This window comes from Panthera onca, chromosome D1 (genome assembly GCF_046562875.1).
Source record: "Panthera onca isolate mPanOnc1 chromosome D1, mPanOnc1 haplotype 2, whole genome shotgun sequence".
Lineage (NCBI taxonomy): Eukaryota > Metazoa > Chordata > Mammalia > Carnivora > Felidae > Panthera > Panthera onca.
This window is the reverse complement of record NC_138348.1, coordinates 13459108-13479026: the sequence shown is the minus strand read 5'-3', so window position 1 is coordinate 13479026 and position 19919 is coordinate 13459108. Positions and strand designations below refer to the sequence as shown.

At 39.6% G+C, this 19919-nt stretch overlaps 1 protein-coding gene across 1 annotated transcript in view; it reads right to left on the bottom strand.

Annotated features, from left to right (window-relative positions):
• LOC132660700 (fatty acid desaturase 2-like protein FADS2B) overlaps nucleotides 1-18261 on the bottom strand; it is a 35880-nt gene extending 17619 nt beyond the window's left edge. Inside the window, exons 1-5 of the mRNA XM_078434067.2 lie at nucleotides 17927-18261; nucleotides 9252-9362; nucleotides 7350-7547; nucleotides 5751-5852; nucleotides 1202-1327 (exon numbers count right to left, since the gene is read on the bottom strand). Coding sequence (XP_078290193.2) covers nucleotides 1202-1327; nucleotides 5751-5852; nucleotides 7350-7547; nucleotides 9252-9362; nucleotides 17927-18253 — 864 coding nt within the window. The 5' untranslated portion in view covers nucleotides 18254-18261. The remainder of the gene's footprint in view (nucleotides 1-1201; nucleotides 1328-5750; nucleotides 5853-7349; nucleotides 7548-9251; nucleotides 9363-17926) is intronic.
• Nucleotides 18262-19919: the final 1658 nt, after the last annotated feature.

The following is a 19919-nucleotide window of genomic DNA, read 5'->3' as shown; positions in this document are numbered from 1 at the left end:
TGAGAGAGACAGAACAAGCAGTGGAGGGGCAGAGAGAGAATAGGAAAGAGGATCCAAAGCAGGGTCCCTGCTGACAGCAGTGAGCCTGATGTGGGGGTTCAAACTCAGGAACCATGAAATCATGACCTGAGAGGAAGTCAGACGCTTAACCAACTGAGCCACCCAGGCACCCTCAGAGACTTTTAAAAATCTAGTCAAGGGATTGTTTCCTAATTCAGTGGAGAAGAAAATTGGGTCTTCCAAAGCTGGGAAAGCTTATTTTCAAAAAGTTGCACAACTTTTGGTTTATGTAGCACAAAGCACAGGCAGCAACTGACAGAGCTATTCTTACTTTTAATAAAACTCCTAAGTTGTTTTAGGAAATAGCAGCCTCTTCCTAAGCACCAGAATCTCGGGATCTACCATTTCCCTAGAGGGGGAAGATCTTTCTGTGATTATCCTCATACCTCCTTTGTTGAAGTAACACTTTCTCCTTAAAAAAAATTGGTAATAGTCCTTACATGATGATTTTAAGTTGAGGCTAAATAAAATCAATAACTGAAAAATTCTGGAGTTGACTTTACCCTCCCTTTTCTATTGTTTAACAAGTCCAAATGAGAGGTGAGATCTCTAAGTGTCTTAGAAAACATTTGGGCTGTGGTTCATGTTTAAATGAACAAAATGAACATGAACTAAAAATACCAGCACAGCCTTTCCTCAGTGAGCTAGACTTAGTTGAGATAGCTAGTTATTCAGATATTTGTGATTTAGTGCTTATTGGATGTACTGATATGTTTTTTTCTGAGCGAATGTCTCATCCTCGTCCAACTTTGGAAAGTCATTGCCAACCTCAGTCATGTGGTTTCACTACCTAACATTAACTTTTGTTGCCTTACAAGTAGTGAGGGCCACTGGGCAGGGATCTGTCTATCACCAGGATTGCTCAAGCAGAGTGATACAGGTTATCATATTTCCTGCTGTTGGAGGTTGGCGACATGTCCTTTCAAGTCACAGAGTCCCATGCTTCACATCTTCTTCTATTCATACAACCCCAGAATCAGTTACTTCACATCTCTATACCGGACATAAGAGAAGGAGACGTGTTCTGAGAACATGCTTGAAGTGGGAACCCTCAGTTCGATCTTTCCAGGACAAGACCATAGACATTTCCAGGAACCACTTCCGGGAACATTTCTCATGTTTGCAGCAGCTCTAAACATACCTGGGCAGGCTTCAAATATCCATTCACGAAAAGTGGGCCTGTATTAATATCTGGGTCTTTGGGGTAGATGTTTGTTTTTACATGATGTTGGAAGTGTCGGTGATTCCACCAGCATGTTGACAGGCCCTGAGGAGAAGAGAGGGTTCATTAGCTGCAAGATTTCTCTCCTGGGATGTCCTTTGCTCTCAGAGTTTTCTGCATGCATCTCCAAAGTCAAAGTAAGATATCTGAGCTTCTGGAACTTGTTCCCTGACTGCTGGGTCACAGAATCGCTCATTGGACAGAGCCTTTCAAAGCCTACAATCAAATAATCATGGGATCCAGGAACACAAATTCAGGCTAATGCAACTCCTGATCATGAAAATTCACAAAAACCGGTAAAATGAAATGTTTTTCCATCCTTTATTTTGGGTGGGGGTCCTCATTTAAAAAATCCTGAAAGTAGGAAGGGCAGTTAGTATTCTTATTTTACAAATAAAGAAAATTCAACTCTAAAACTTTAATTAGCTCTCGGGAAAAAAACGGTCCTAGGAATCCTGCTTTAATCAGTATTTCAAAGAATCATGGATCTGAAATGATGTTGTAGGGGGCTTGGCTCAGATTCTTGCATGTTCAGGCTTCAATGATCTCATATAAATATAAATGAGAATAAAAATATTTTAACTGATGCCGAGTTCAAATCATCTCTGATTAGGTTGCTTATGATTTTCTTTCTCTCAATGACAGTATAAAGGTTTTAATAGAGCAAGGATTTGGTAGCACATCAATGTGGTTTCATACCCTGGATATAGAAATACTGCTGTGTGGTCTGGGTAAATTTCACCCTCTTTGAGGCTCTATTCCATCTGCAGTAATGACATTTACCTCCATGGGTTGTTTGGGGAGACATGAGATGATGTATGTAAAATGTTGGCATATTGAGATATTCAATTTCCTCTCCTTTCCCCTATTACATAGATTATTACATAAGAATAAGCAGTATTTGTTTTTTATTGCATATTTGATATATCTCAATAACTGGCCTATACATGTTTTACATCGTCACTGCCCAATATGGTAGCCATGAGCCACAGGCTGGCCATTGAGCACTTGAAGTGTGACCAGTCGAATTAAGATGGCTGTATGTGTATAATATTGGATTTTGAGGCATGGTATGAAAAAAGGAGTGTAAAATATCATATTAACAACTTTCCTATTGATTACATGTAGAAATTATAATATTTTGAATATATATGTGGTAATAAAGTTATCTTTTAAGATGTGGCGATGAGAAAATTTAAAATGATTTATATCATTTTAATGTGGCTTAGAATTATATTTCTGTTGGGCTATACTCATCTAGACACTATACATCCATGGTAGAGGGGGAAGGGAATGTTTGAAAATCATGTGAGCATTGCCTTCTAGTCTTGTTGCAGAGTCCTCTCTTAGCAAACCCTCGTGTTATCATCCCTCCGGAGTGATAGTCTCTTTTTACCACTAACACTCCCTACCATCCTTATGGTGGAATCTCTCCTCCTGCATCCCACATCTCTTCCCTGAATCTCATGCGTGAAAGGGAAATCACTTTCCAAACATTTCCTTGTGGGTGGTTCATGATATGTCAAACTCAAGGTGTACTCATCAATTTTTATTCCCCCTGTGGGGTCTCCATTGCACTCTGCTCGTCTCCTACCAAGCTGCATACCACCCACTCACCCTTACAATTGTGCACTTTCTCTCTGTTTATCCGTTCATTATTTATTTTGAAATACCTCCCATGCATCAGACACTGAGCCAAGTATTTGCTGTATAAAGTTAGACATGATAAAATGGAGCTCCCACACTTATGCAACATACAACCCAACAGGAGCAATACAGAAACAAGGGCACTGTGATAAACAATGATTCACTTTGTTAGTTTAATCCTTTGTGAGCTAACATTTTGACTGTACCCTTGCAGTCAATGACTATCTGTGGAAACTGGTAATGTCAGAGTAATTATGGGTGTGATAAGGCAGCTGGCTCTATCCTCACCCCTCGGTCTGGAAGCCACAATTACTGGAGGTGAGGGATAGTGATCCAGCTGAAAGTGAAGATAATCAGCTACGTGCAAATAGGTTGCCCCTGTACCAAATTCCATATAAGAACCACCCTAAGTCATTCCTCATTTCCATGTTAGGTCCTTTCTTGGTGCATTATAAGGATTCCAAACATTGTTCTGAAGCCATTTGGGGGCTGAATTCAAATCCCTGCTACTGGGTGTATGTGGCGTTGGGTAATTTCCTCATCTGTGAAATGAATGAGAAAAACGTTACAGGAAATAACATACTTGACACTCCCCCCCCCAAAAATTATTTTAGGATGTAGTCATGGAAACAGGATAGGCCAGATTTTCAAGGCAGATCTTAATATCAAATATTCTCTTTGTCCCTATAATGACACTTGATTCTTATAGTTTTCAAACTGGGCATGCTGGGTGTTGGGGAGGGGATGTCGAAAAATATGCTACAGGGAGTCCATTTTGATTTGAACATTGCACAGAAGTCCAAAATGTGTGCAGACATTTCAGAGTGTACTTTCAGAAGGGCTCTTTTGCTGCACACACACACACAAAAGCAAAGACCAGACATACACCATTACTAGCACAGGTAGTGAAAGCATATTCCAACAAAATCTCAATATATATTTATGCTTTTCCATGGGGGAGGGTAAATTGGCATGAAATCAAGTTTTGAAATTTAAAATTGTAATGTATGTAGAAGATGAAGTTGTTGCTGCTTCTATTACAATTTTCCTTGTTACCTCCCTCCTTCCCAACTTTCCTTCCCCTAGGTAGTTTACTCTGCTGCAGATGATTGAAACCTGTATTCATTTTGCTCACAGATTGCTGGTTTTGCCTGCAAAAGGCCCAGTGCACTCAATTAGCTTTTAGAGCATTTCCCATTTACTTCCTCTGTTCATGAGTTATCAAGGTTGTGTTCATTTCAACTAGTGCAAAACTTGTTTCTGGCAACACAACTCATAGAGAAAGAGCAGTGTACAAATTTGGACCAATGGAAAAGCAATGATTTTTTTTAAAGCACCAGCAAGGGTAGAGCTTGAAACATTACATATACTGACACCAGATCAACTGTCAATTATCTCCAGGTCACATGAGTCTCCTTTTCCCTCTGACTTCCTCAAAACAGGGGAAGGAGACTGGGAGGGTCCATTACCTAATTCCTTGTGCGGGATTTCCTTCTTTTATTCTGTGGTAAAGATTTCTGATTGAACACAGAAACAGTGTCAATTTAGCACTAGTGGATGGAGGGCAGAACAGTGCACCTACAGGAATTTCCCAGTTAAATAAAACATCAAATAAAATGACAATATGTTATTCATTCTAACAATTTTGAGTAACAGACATAATTCTAATAGGAACCCAGATCCCACTCAGTGTTACTGAATCTACTTAAACTTTGTTTGCTCGACTGGAAAGAGGATAGATAAGACGGTGATTTTAAGTATCTTCCAGTTAAGTATAAAACAACAGTGTTAAGACAAAACAAAAGTGCCTATGAGTTTTTTCTAAAATGAGCTGGCTTGAATGCAATATTTGGCTTCGTGGAAGGCTCAGAGGCATTTCTCCCCTGTCTGGGCCAGTGTACATAGTCACTAAATCCTAGAATGTCCTAGAAAAGCAGACATCCAGTTTAACTGCTAATATTAGAGATAAGGACATGGAGAGTCAGATATCAGACAAGATCACACAAGGGGCCTTTTCAGAGTCAGATCTAGCACCCACTCTTAGCAGTCCTGTACTGTTACCTTGGTTCATCCATCCATCCATCCATCCATCCACTCAACAAATGCTATTGAAGGCTTACTATGTGCCAAGCACTCTGCTAGGTGCTGCAGCATAGTGGCACATAGGACAAAGTATATGCTCTCCTGGAGTTTGGGCAGGGATACAAGGCCAACTGCCATCATCATCACTGCTGTTTCCAGCCTTCTGGGATTTGCAGCCCTTGACTCTTGAACAGTGCCATCTGACCTGTCTTGTCCACTTTTTCTCTTTCTCTTCACTATTATCTCTTCTGCATCCTTTCCTATTTCTTCATAGCCCTGTCTTTCTAAGACAAATCGGGCTTTGCTAGATTCCTGTAGCTTCCCAGCAGTAAATATTCAGATTCCTTCTAGAAACATTCCCATTCATGATTTTACAGAGCACCTCTTCATTTATAAAGGTACAATTGTTCTCCTCCAAGGTGGTTTCTTAATTGGGTACCAGGGACTGGGCCAAAGACTTTATTAGTGTAAGAAAAAAAAAACTGTTGGAATTTACTAAATAAAAATAAACCTTCCCTCATAAAAATTCCAAATTCTAATTTTAACATATATATTATAATGTCATATATATATATATATATATATATATATATAGTACCTACATTTTTATTATATTTATATTTATTTGCAAATCTATGCACAAACACTTTTTTTACTCCTATCAGCACACAAATTTGGTAACCATAGTCTGAGGAAATGAGTTTTGAGAATTCCATCATGCTCCATGAACATCCTGTACCTTGAGATGACCCATCACAACTTTTTGCATCAAGCGGCTCCACTTGGACTTTGGAAATATAGAAGTGTGTCCCAAGTCATGTTGCAGAAAAAAACACTGAACCTAGAAGAGATTAAGTTGTTGTTAGAGAGGTTGAGGAGTTAAGAAGAAATTAATCAATGAGCCCGCCCATAGATTCAGGAGCCCATTGGAGAAGAATGGTGGGGGATCTCATCTGGCCCCAAGCCAAGTTCACTTTCTATTTCCCACACATTGCATTCTTTCCCACTTGTGTGCCTTTGTGAACTGAGTTCTTTCAGCCTAGAACATTTTCCTTACCACTGTCAAATCTTCCAGTGAGGAGGACAAAGAGTATGGCCTTTGGAGTCAGGCAGATTTGGGTTCTCAACTGTTTTTTACCATGTATGTGTTGCACAGATCTTGGCAGGTTACTCAGTAGCTCTGAACCTCAGCTCTTCATCTGATAGGTAGGGATAATAATACCTTACTCATGGACTGTTGGCAAACTTAAATACCTCCAAAGTGCTTGGCTTATGTTAAGCACCAAACAAATATTTGTTTCCTTTCCAGTTTCCAAAAGAATTGCTTTTCAAGGAATAAAGCAAGTTGACTTTACAAAAAATAAATAAATAACATATCATAAATTCTGGAATTAACTTTGACATTAATTTTCCATAAAACCTTCCCCAGTTATCCCCATGAGAATTAAATGCCTCTTTCTGCTTTAACAGCATATGCTGGTTCCTCTCTTTGGCACCGATGTCATTCTGTCACATAGAATGTTTACCAGTTTGAACATCGGTCTCCCCAGTGGAAGACTCTTTTCCCCAGGGAAGGAACCAGGTGCATTTCCTTTCGTGTCCCCCCCACAGTGTTGTGCTCACAGAAACCCGTGTTCAGAGATTCACGCTTCATTCAACAAAGATTTATCCAATGCTCTGCTGGTGCCAGTTTGATTACAATTTATGGTGGAATCCATAAGTTCAGGTTTTTAAGTTTTTATGTAAATTCCAGTTAGTTAACATACAGTGTAATGCTGGCTTCAGATATACAATACAGTGATTCGACACCTCCGTACAACCCCCAGTGCTCATCGTGACAAGTTCACTCCTTAATCCCCATCACCTATTTCATACATCCCCCCACCCTCTCTCCTTTGGTAACCATCAGTTCATTCTCCGTAGTTAAGATTCTGTTTCTTGATTTGCCTTTCTCTCTTTTTATTGGTTGGAAGATGAATAAAAGATAAAGGTGAGTGTTACATGGCTGAGAAACGACTTCAGTTACTGAACCGGTATGGATACAATTGGGCAAAGACGAGCATCTGTCATAAATTAAATATTTCCTATGTGCTAGTCATTGTGCTAAGTGTTTTACACGTTAACTTGTTTAGTAGAGAATATTTACATAAAGATTGTTATCCCGTTTTACAGACAAAAGACTGGGTCCTGGCAAGATGTGGTAACTTGCTGGTGTCAGATGTGGATTAGTAGCTTGCCAGGAAGTGTCAGGAAGCACCTGGTTCAGGTCTAAAGGGAGAAGGAGACAATTCTGAATTGTCCCCTAAAGCCACTGCTTGATTTTAGGGTACGTGCTTACCTGGGAAATTGTGAGAAGGAAGGAGATGAATATTGTCACAGGCCAGCCACTGCCAAAATGCCACACTATTAGCCAAGCCAGAGTTTCTAAAATCAAGATCTGGGCGAAGTGAAGAAAGAAGAACACTGGGTTGACCTTGAACATGTTCATGGCCTCTAATGTTCTCCGCAATTCTCGGACATCTTCCACCAGCTGGGACTGAGAAATAAATGTTCAAGGAAGGAATTAGTTCCCTCAGGGAACACAAATGAACACAATTAATAATCTCTTTTATTACTTTATTAATACCTTACTTTTATGAATAGAAATTTAAGGATATTAACAAATTTAATTGAGCAAAATTAAAAACATAAAACTATGAGCAAACAAAACCTTTTAAAAAGGTTATGATAATATTTTTTTTTTTCAGGAGAAGAGAAAAAATGGGTAGTGATTTGTAAACTGTCCTCAAACTGTTTTGGAACTCAGAAACAGTAGGGTTTGGCGGAGAGGTCTAGGAGTTATTGTCTAACAGTTGTTAGGGGAGTAGTGTCTAACAGTTGTCTTTTAAACCATCAGTATTGTTTCAGGTATTGATTGATCACCGATTATGCTTCAGGGAACTGTGTGGTCTATATGGACTTGTGTTACTATACATAATGGTACACTTTACACAGAATTTTCTACCTCATCATCAGATCAGTTTTGCAAAGGGCCCTTTCATTAAAGATGATAAAAATAGAAAAATCCAGTTCATGTAAATTGGTTCAAAGGAAGACTTTCCTGTGAGCTGCTTAATGGGCCCCTAGGAACAAGGCAGGATCTCTTGTGGCATTAGTGTGTGTGTGCTGATGTGTATGTGTGTCTGTGTGTATGTGTGGGAGGGTAAGTTTCCCGGTCCTATGTGTGTGTGACATGCATATGTGCATGTGTGTGCATGGTCAAGGCTAGTATTGGTTTACAAGCTTGCCAATCAAACTGGAGAGTCAGTGCAAGAGATGGGAAGAAATATCTCTTAGCTTAACGACTAATGGGTTTGAAACCAGGACAGTTGACACAAGACCAGGGCATAAGAAAGAAAACAAGACTGTTCAAGGAGATACACAAAGGGAGAGAAATTTGTAGCATAAAAAGAAAAAGCTATGAACATAATTCTAGAAGCAAAATTTTAATTTGGATTGGGGACAGAAATAAGTGACTTGGAATCCCAGTTTTCTGATACACCAACTATGGGACTTTCAGAAAGCAATTTATTTTCCTTGGACTATAGTTTCACCAAATGTAGAAAAGGCTTCTGTTATGATATATTCACATCTTTCATCCAATAGCTATTTATGGAGTCTGTACTATATGTCTGATCCTGTGCAGGGGGGTTCTTGAGTACACAGAGATAAGCAATATAGATAGATAGATACTTGGATACATAGATAGATAGATACATAGATAGATAGATAGATAGATACATAGATACATAGATACATAGATACATAGATACACAGATAGATACATAGATAGATAGATAGATAGATAGATAGATAGATAGATAGATATTCCCTGCTCTCATGGAACTCACTTTAAAAGACACAGACATCAAACATTTTTATAATCAGTCACCGGACAAAAATTGTATCTAGATATATCTGGGCAAAAAAAGAGGTACTTGGAAACATGGAAATTCTGTTTGGTATAGGACCAAACATTTCTTTCCTTTTTACACAGAGGTTTAAGAATTCTGAGTGTCTAAGGAGGATGACATTATTTTGTAACATGTAGAAGCTACTCATCTATGGTATAGCAGGTTCACCCAGCCATGATGTCAGGCATCTCACAGAAAATGATCAATTCTTGGATATGTCAGGAATCGCTCAACTGGCCTTTGTCCTCATCCCTCCGCATGTTTCTGAGTCCTGAGACCCCACTCACACTTTTGTGTCTCTCCTGGCTAGGCTCTTCTGGGGCAAGCTCTCCGATGAGCAGCGGCTTAAGGTACAATTTTACAATGTCAAGGTCCAGGTGCATGGCTCTGAAGACATCCTGTAAATCACAGAGAATTGATAGAGGCTTAGGAGACACATGCTTATCTACAGAATAGTCCCCTTCCTTACCTTATCCTGTGCCCATCTTGGGAATCAGCAGACTCTATTACAGAGGATTTCTTCTAACCCCAGGTTGATGTCTCCAGTTGAACAATCAAAATTACCCTTGGAGATACTTTGTGAAAGCTTCATGCTGGAGATCCCCCAGCTTGATGCACTGCTTCATTAGGCAAGCCCAACACAGCCAGGATATTCCTGATCATTGGAAGGGATCGCTGTTTACTTTATTGAGCACCAGAAGAATTAATTTGCTGCAGTTAATAAGCCATGATGAATCCTTAAAGTCCAACATCAGGCTTGGTGGAAGTTGCCCATACAGAAACATGCAGTAACCATGACTAGCTGTGAAAAGCACATCTCCCATCAAATCTCCCTCTTGGTTCCTGGCCAAAGCCAAGAGGAATGAAACATTTGAGTTAAGTTATTTTTTTAAAAAACTGGTTAAAGTTGACATTGATAGTGTAGGATTAATGCACAGAAGAGAAAGGGAGTACAGCCCTTGAGGTCTGAGCTGTCTAAAGTACACGCTTTTCACAAAGTTTTTCACTGGAGGGGTCTCATCACTCTTTCTAAACAGTGCTAGGGCAGTCTCTGCAGGGGTTGTGACAGCCAGGCACATAGAGATGACCAACTGCTTTTCCCCATCTCAGGTCCATGTTAAGCAGCACCTTGTGGGTAGAGGCTATGTGAAGTGTGGTGGTTCCTATATCCTCCTTATATTTGGAACTAAAAGATATTCTCTTTCCTTCCAGGGATTTAAACCATTTTTGGGGAAGGAAAATTCTCCAAGAGGTGGACTTTCTAGGCTTTCTGCTAATATGACTTTGGGTACAGGAGTTATTAAAAGTGAGGGAATACAATCAACATCATAAGTTGAAAACATGGAAGCCACACCCACGACTCTAAAGTGCTGGTATCCCATAGTACTGACTAGGAAAATGGACCCTGGAGTGGCCTTTCTTCATTTAAATTCTAGTTTCTACTTACTAGCTGTGGAGCTATGAAGCTGTGGACAAGTCTCTTGACCTTGTCTGTGCTTCTGTTTTCTCTAACACAAGGGTGATGACAATAGCCAACCAATTCATAAAGTTACTTTAGGGATTAAGCGAGTCAACATATTAGCCATCTTTCTTGTATGTATACTTCTAGTGCTAAGAACTTACTATCTACATTCTCTTCAATACAGCACCTCAGAGATTTTCTTCCTATACTCCAATGCTTAATGTGTAATGAACTCTGAATTATTTTAGTGAATATAATGAAACTTCCATGTTCAAAGTGCAAAGCACCTTTAGATACATCTAAGAACTATGTAGAAGCCTACTTTCTAAGAAGGTGTTTATGTAATGAATAACATTAATTAGAAGGGTGCAATATCAGCTTTTTAGACTTACTTCTCCTTATGGTCTCTAGGTTCAATGATATAAAAAGGGCTTTGTATTTGCTAGAACCAGTCCAGTCCCTACTTTCCATTCTGCTTCTGCATACTTACTCTGACCCCCTTTGGAAATGCTATACTATATAATTTCACATTCTACAACTTTAAAACTTAGTTTCCTGAGCCAGGAAGACAGCCATCCAGTGATTAAGAAGGCTATTAAGTATTTCAGAATGATCCATATTGGCAAAATATTCTACCTGTTCTTTAAGAGCAGATAGGATGGAAAACATTCTGGTGGATCAAGATAAGAAGGTAGAAGAAAGGTAAGCCATTGAAATTTCATTTTACTGTGAGCAGTCATTCAGAACCTGGAGCAGTGTGCTGACAAAAACATTCTTCTGGGTTCATCGTTTGTTTGTTTGTTTGTTTGTTTGTTTTGTTGGTTGGTTTTGGTGGGGGGTTATTTGTTTGTTTGTTTTTTGATTCACAGCAAAATCCATAGGCAACACTGCAATAACAGATCCTAAAGACCAACAGAGTTTTTCCAGAATAGTAAGCCTTGCCCTGCCATGTGGACCTCTTTTCATTGTACTGATGAGCAGTACAACAAAGGAGTTTACATAGTCTTAGAATATTCAATGTAAAAGAATTTCCTAATAGAGTCTGGATATTGTGGAAGTTGTGAAATCCTCTTTTTGAAACACCTGTAAAAACAGGCTATGTTATCATATCAACACACTTGGGCGAGTATATTCGTGCTGAAGGAAGGAGAGGGGGTAAAATGAAGGGGAGACGGGATAGTGCTAACTTCTGTTGAGTGTATCTTGTGTACCAGACAATCTATGGGCCAACTCATAATCATCACCTTAGATCTGTGAGGTTCCATCATTTGTGCTATAAAGATAAAGATACCAAGTCTTTGAGGAGAGAAAGTCTTGTCCAAAATGCCACAGCAAATAGGTAAATAGTAGAGCCAGGATTTGAACTAAAGTCTATGTGACTTTAAAGCCATGAAGCTGTAACAATTTATTCTATCCTTAACATGTATAATTCTTTTTCTGAAAGGCCTCTCAAGAGAGAAGTGATGCCAGATAGTTTGGGGTGATGCAAAAATCTGTATGTATCTGCTGGGCATATAGTAATGATACCTCTCCATATTAGGTTTTAATCCCCTGAATTCTGTGCCTCTGGCTTCAACCTGCCTCTCCAGGCTTACCTTTCACCATCACCCTTCATGAACCATTTGTCCACCAGACATCTTCCCATTCAATGAACATTCCATGCCTATCTATTGTTCTGAAGCTTGGCACATACTGTTTCCTTTGTCTTAACTACCTTCCTCCATTTTCTCTCTATAAATACTCTTCCTCACCCCTCAAGATTCAGATTAAATAATGCCTCCACCTAATTTAGGAAAGTTATTTACCATCTCCTGTGGCTCCTGTAGCCCCTAGAGCTTTTCAAATTATATTATAATGAAACTGTGTACCTGCCCCCTTCTCTAGTGGTCTTTGTGTTTTTCTTTTTTAAAAATTAGTATAATATTCATATAGCCTTATATTGGCTTCAGGTGTACAAAAGAACGATTTGATATTTGCATGCATTGCAAAATAATCACCACAATAAGTCTGGTTAACATCTGCCCCCATACATAGTTACCAAATTCTTTTTCTGGTGATGATAACTTGTAAGATTTAATCTCTCAACACTTTTCAAATACACAATACAGTATTATTAACTATAGTCACCATGCAAAACATTACAACCCCCATGATTTATTTATTGTAGCTGGAAGTTTGCACTTTTGAACTCCTTCACCCTTTTATCCCACCCGGTACCTCCTGCCTCTGGTAACCACCAATTGGTTTTCTGTATCTATGAGCTTGATATTTTGTTTTCTTTCTTAGATTCCACATATAAGTGAAATCATATGCTATTTTTCTTCCTCTGTCTGACATATTTCAATTAGCATAATGCCTTCTGGGAACATCCAGGTTGTTGCAAATGGCAGGATTTTGTTCTTTTTTATGGCTGAATAGTATTCTATCAGGTGTGTGTGTGTGTGTGTGTGTGTGTGTGTGTGTGTGTGCACGCATGCATGGGCATCACATTTTCTTTATACATTCATCTGTAGCTTTGTAGTATGTACTGATATCAGGGAATCCATGTGGGTTATTTCTCAAGATTGCTTTGACTATTTGGGGTCATTTATGGTTCCAATACAAATTTTAGGATTATTTAATCTATTTTCATGAAAAATGCCATTGGAATTCTGATAGAGAATGCATTGAACCTGTGGATTGTTTTAGGTAGAATGGACATTTTAACAGATTAAATCTTCCAACCCATGAGCACAGAATGCCTTTCCATTTGTTTGTATCTTCCTCAATTTCTTTCATTAATGTCTTAGTTTCTAGGGTGCAGGTCTTTCACCTTCTTGAATAAATTTGTTCCAACGTATGTTAGAGTTATTGAAGACGAAAGCCATGTACTATTGATTAAATTATTCCCACTGTCTCGTTTTGCCTGGAATATGGCATGTGGCTCAGTGGATGCCTGATGAGTAAGGGAAAGGAGGAATGAAGAGATGAATATAAGCTTTCTCTAACAAAGAAAAAGTTGGGAGCATTCAAAAGTGTTGAGCTCAGAGGATACAGGTCTTAAGAACCAATGTCTCTTCCCTACCCAGCATCTCCCATTTTCATCTGTTAGCTTTTTGGCTCCCTTCTTAACCATAATCTCTACTCCTTAATCTATTCATAAATTTGTACCAACATTCATTTCAAAACGGGTTATTTCGACACAGGCCTGAGACAAACCCCTGCATTTACAAACTTAAGTACTATCAAGAGGTTGTCCCCTGCGCAAAGGCACCCATCCAAGAGGGTAGGTATGGGCTGAAATCCAGCAAACGTTCTGTTTGCCAAATCTTGTGCTGCAACCACCCAAGGAGTGTGCCTTCCTAATTCACACTAAGGCACAGTGCAGGGTAGCAAAGGACTAAGCTGCCTTATATTAGGGAAATTACTTAATTTCTCAAGCCTCAGGTTTTTTTCTAAATGAGGATAATAATGCCACCCACTCTGCCTAACGGGTTTACTAATGCTTCTATTCATTTATTCAGTCATTCTATAAAACCTTATTGAGGATCTTATCTTAGCCTAGTAGCTAAGAGATTTGGTTTTGAAAGCCAGACCAAATAAGTAAATTAATAAGTGATTGCACTTTTTGTATTATATTTAGTTTGTCTGGGGGAAGAAATTCTGGAAATAAAACACCAGTGAGAAATATATATACACACAGTCACAAAACAAGGTAACTAGAACATGGATTTTGATTTACTCATCTCACAAAAGCTCACCAGACTAGTCAACACCCAACCACATATGCATTACCACATCTTTGAGTAATTTCTCTTATGCTTACTCTTCTCTGGTCTCATGTGCTCCAAGGCAAAGGCTAGAACAAATCCCCTCATATTTTGGGTAGTACATGAATTATGAATAGGTCAGTTTGTAAGGAGAATGCCGTCTTTGCCCTTTATCTGGGAGAAAGCCTTTTCGGAATGGAGAATGTTCACTTAAAGTCACCCAGTTTCCCCTTCACCCACAGGAATAAGCAGAGGGTTATTTTTCCACTGCAACTCATTTCATTGTTTGAGAACTTTCATTATTTGAAAGCTCTTCCCTATACCGAGATTTTTTTCTGTGATACTTTCTGCTGAGCTCCAGCCCCAGTTCTCTCTCTCTCTGCTCTCCCTCCCAAACCTGCTCATCCTCCTGGCTTCCCTATTCTGTCATGGACATAGTCACCCAGTTCACTATGTCACATATGCACAAGTCAGACAGACTGTTTCTCCACGATTACTCAACCAGTCACTCATCACATTTTATAAATTATGTCTCTTAAACATCCTTTGCAGCTACCCCGTCTTTTCCATTCCTGTGGTCAGTGCCTTGTTAGGACTTTCAACATGTTCCCTGGGCTCCCTCCTTCATTTTGGCTGACTGTTCTTCAGTACAGCCATCACTTAGCTGCCAGACTGGCCTTTCTGAAAGAAAGCATGTCCTCATGGCCCATCTTCACCTTTAGTGCCTCAGCACCCCCCTCTCTCTACTTCTCCACCTATTTTCTACTTGAATCATTGTTCTGGTGAGAACCAGATAATTTAAGAAATGTTGACAACCCAGAGAAGATGCAACTACTCATACTGATTACTACTTTCGCTTTCACTAATGCTTAGAAATCTGGGTTGGTTTTGTCCTGGTGGTTGCCGATGGGGATGGATGCTGTGCTAGGGAAGTGTTATTATGTGTAGTGGAAGAGGAGAAAGAAGAGGAAGGCATGGCTCAGCTCTCAAGAAGCTTCCTCTCCCTCTCCTTTCTCTTTTCTCTTTCTCTACCTCTCCTTTCTCACATTCTGTCCTCCTTATGCCATGATAGTCAATGACGCTAATTGAGCACATACCATGGGCCAATATTGTGCTAAGCAAAAGAAGTGGTTAAGCTGGGATGCCCATTCTGTCTGGGTGTTTCCTCCTGATGTGAATCCTGTTTTCACTCCACCTCTGCGAAAAATCCTCTCTTCCTCCAGCCCTAACCTCACCTCCACTGACTGCATGCCACTCTTTTGAACTGCATACAGCTCCCCTGTCTTCCACATGGTAGTCCTCCAAATAGCTGGATGAACTTTTCTATATTTCCTCTAAGTTTTGGTTATCCTTTCCCTGTCATACTGGCCTTTGGCCATCATGAGAAAGAACATGAGCTTCTCAGGGTCTTTCTTAGAGTGGGGACTTCAGAGATAATAAGTGGGTTGAACAGCACTAGGATACGAACTTGTTTTCTTTGTTCTAGATATTTTGTTCATGTACATGTATCACAAGGTTGCATTTATGCCTTTCATGGAACCCAGAACGTACTGTTGTCTTACATGAAGACTGTGCCCAACTATTGTTTCATAAGCATGTCTCATCCTCAAATGCTTTGTAATCCTATTTTAATAATTGCAAAATAGCCCATCATATGGATATATTGATAACTATATAATCAATTATTCTTGGACTTACAGGTTGTTTCTGACTTTCCCCAGTGAACTCCTCTCAGGTAAAAATACTGGGCCTAGACTCTAATTATTACCACCATGCCATTAGTTTTAAATCATATAGTTTGAAAACAGACAACTCATATGGGAAATAACAGGAACTTATGTACCCATTTTGTTTTGTGGATTTATTTGTCTTGCCTTTTCTTTGGAGAAAATTACAACCCATCTCAGAACTAAGTAATAATAAAACAAAAGCACTGCTATTTTTTTTTTCAGTTTTTAATCTCTGCCAAGCGAGATGAAGGTATTATTATCCCTAATTTCTAGATGAGGAAGCCAAGGCTTCAAGAGTTTCATCAACCTCCTCAAGACATTCTTAGTAAGTAGTTGAGCTCAGATACAAGCCAACCCTTTTCCATTCCCAAACCTGTACTCTTAATCATTACGCTGGACCCTTAACAAGGGTTTTAGAATAGCTGACTACATGAATGAGCAAATTAATGATCTATCACTATTCAGCGTTTATGAGGAAAGTAGAAGCTTCAAGGAGAGTTTCCATGTAAATAAAGGAATGGTACTCTTCACTGGGCAGGTGCGGTCATGGGTTGAGGACCAGCTAACAGAGACTATGCTTTCTTTGGTCCACAGTTGCCTTTCAGGGCACAACCTGCAAACACCTCTTAGGTTGTAGAGTAAGTCTCTGATTGTAGGTCCTTTATGTCCTGGCCTCCTTCACTAGAGAGAATGATGCTTCTCCACCATGGGCTCCTCTGTTCCCAATCAGATGACACCAAATATAATCAAGATTTCTAAGCTGGTGGTAAGCAGGAAATAATAATCACACCTCTGAGGCTATGGATGCCAGTGAGATAAATCATAATAGTTAGAATTTAATGAAACTTTATTAAGTGTTTGGCATTGTGCTAAACACTTTACAAGCATTAGTCCCATTTACCATAAACCAGTTAGATTGGTAAGGTCATTTCCATTTTACAAATGATGAAGCAGAGGCTGCGAGCATTTCAACAACTTTCCCACGTTCATGTATCCAGTTGCCAAGCTCAGGCTCCCTGAATTCTGAGTAGCTATGGGGTATTACATTTGTCAGAACTCCTCTGGAGCCTCCCATCCTTCCTGAACCATCTTCCTTTGCAAGAATCTTTTCTCCAAACATTTTTGGATTTACTGACATAAAGTCTAGGGTACATGGCTGGCCACGCTCAGGATTTTCATTCTTAAGATATGAATCCCAAGGTGGCATGGGTATTTTATCCTAAAGTCCTGATGGTTTTATTTTATTAATTAATTCCACCTTGTTGGATGTGGAATCATGTTTTTTTCCCTAACTTCTTAGAGATAAACATCATCAGAAAATTAAAGATTCATCAGCTCAGCTGTCTCAAGCTGAGTGAGTTTATCACTTATTTCCAAGGTGGTTGAAGGCCTGCATCTTTGCCAACACATCATCTGAGCTGATCCTGTGACTTGGGTTAGAAAAGCACTATCCATAATTGTAGGTTTGTGTTATTGTTATTAACATTTTGATGCCTATCATGTGAATTGCTGTCTTCCTTTTACACACCCCATTTATAAGAGTCTGAGAAATTTCTAGATGGGCACAGACATGATTTTTCCCAAATTTTACTCATGCATTTGTAACTTTCTTCTTAAAAGACAGTGACAGATGGTAGCCACACTTGTGGTGAGCATAGCCTAGTGTATAGAGTTGTTGAATCACTATATTGTACACTTGAACTAATGAAATGTTGTGTGTCAACTATACTAAACCAGGAAGCAAACAGTGACTCCAATTGAAAACACAACACCAAGAGAAAACAAAATCCAAAATACACAAACAGTATCCACTGTCAGCATCTGAGCCCATCCCAAAATAGGAGCTAGTCCTTGAAGCTTATTTGGTTTCAGGTTCTTGCAGGATAGGAATCCTGAAAAATTGGTTTGGGAGATGAGCAATTGTGGAGTTTGAGCACGTACTCAAAATGCTTTGGGAAAGAGAGCCAAGTCCCAGCCACCCACCAGTCAGAAGGGAGAAGGCAGAGCTTTGAGTTCCTTACCGTGGCATCTTCCCCAGCATAGTGGTTGAGGACTCGGCTCCCCCCCGGATGCTTGTTGGCCCAGGCAGTAACATCGTAGACCTTGCGATTGATCACCAGCCACTGATCAGCCTTCTGATTGTGTTTCTGGATCTCCTGCCAGCTGTACATGTTGAGACTTTTTCTGGGCACGCCACACTTTCCATTTGCCTCCTGCTTTACAGAGATCTCTCCTCTCCCATTTGCTACTGGTTTCCCATTCTCTTGATACTTCTCACCCAGGTATGGCTGACCCTCTCCTACAAGGTCCCCATTACCTGCATGCTTGTCTTCAAGCTTCATCGTCATTGTACCCCTCTGATTTCTAGGTTGGCTCCTGAAATTTCTAATATTTGCGTCTGATTAGACAATAAAATGACACTTTTCCTTCCTTCTTATTCTACTGCAGTACAATACTGCAGTAGAATACTACTGATGCCTGCACAGAAAACTTTTTAACCTAGTTATCTCTTCACATCCTGAGAATGAGCTCATCCCCAGCCTCACACTTCTCTGTCTGTCCTGATTTTCTCTGCCCAGATAGAGGCTTGGTCACCTTCCTTCTCTCTGCGGGCTGATGTCTTAGCAGCATCCTCTTTCATCATTAAATGTCCCCTGGTAAAGAGCTTGGACTAATCACAGTTGGTCTGAAAGTTGTGGCCTGCCCCAGGGCTGTGGGGCAAGGCTCAGGTCACAGGGCTGTCCTACACTGCCACTCCATGGAGTTGGGTTCCCCAGCTCTCTGGCGTGCCTGTGGATAGAGACATTTAGGTTTGTTAATTCCACATGTGGTTGAAATGTATTGAATTGTCTTTCCATCATCTCTGTGTAATCGAATTGCCCCAACCTCTGTCTGAATGATATAGTTGACCCTTGAACAACACACAGTCAAAAAATCCACATATAAAACTTGGACTCTCCCAAAAAGTAACCAGTAATAGCCTACTACTGAAGAAGCCTGATTGATAGTATAAAAGGTCCATTAACACAGATTGTGTATGTTACATGTATCATATACTTTACTCTTACAATAAAGTAAGCTAAATAAAACAAATAATTAAGAAAATCATAAGGAAGATAAAGTGTATTTACAGTACTGTACTGCATTTGTTAGAAAAACATGGATATAAGTGGACCCACAGAGTTCAAACCTGTGTTGTTCAAGGATACACTGTATTTCCATTGGAACAACCACATCCCTCTCCTCCAGGCCACAGAGGCTGATCCAGGAGAGCTACCCAACCTAAACTGAACCAAGATCTCCTTCTGGAATTGTCTAATATCTTGAATCAAGGAGATGTAAATTTAGGATATTAACAAGGGTTACTTTCTATCATTTGGACTGGGAAGCCAAAACGTTTGTCCGTACCAAGTGCAAAAAGTAAGGAGATACCAGGAAAAAAATTTCAAGGTTATAAATTTCGGAAGTTTTCCTGGTTAGAATTCTCATAATACTACAAAGACTGATACCACATGCTCCATGAGAAAATGGAGATTTGTATCATGTTTACTATTGTATCCGTAGGTCTAGCACAGTATGCATTTAATAATTATTTGTTCAATGGTTGAACAAGTAGGGCACCAAGCAGAGGAAATAGCTGGATGAAGGAACTGGACATCTGGTCCCAATTACCTCGATCCTGGAAGGTCTTATATCTCATGGAGGATTATTTGACTACCATAGCTGATTTCATCAAAGTTCCCCAAAGAATTTTGCTGAACAGCAGGTACTTATGAACCTTGCCCTGTGTTTCCACGAATCCCCCTACCCAGTAGTTCACTCACCTCCCAGTTCTAATTAGATTATATATTTTATTAAATGAGTGTTTGAGGTAACATCGATTTGCCATTCATTCAGTGACCACTTATGAAGTTCAAATATGTGTAAAGCACAGCAAAAATTGATTGTTTCCTCTGCTTTAAAAGTGTCCTAATAGGAAAGCAGTTACTACCCACTTCAACAAACAAAATAGCA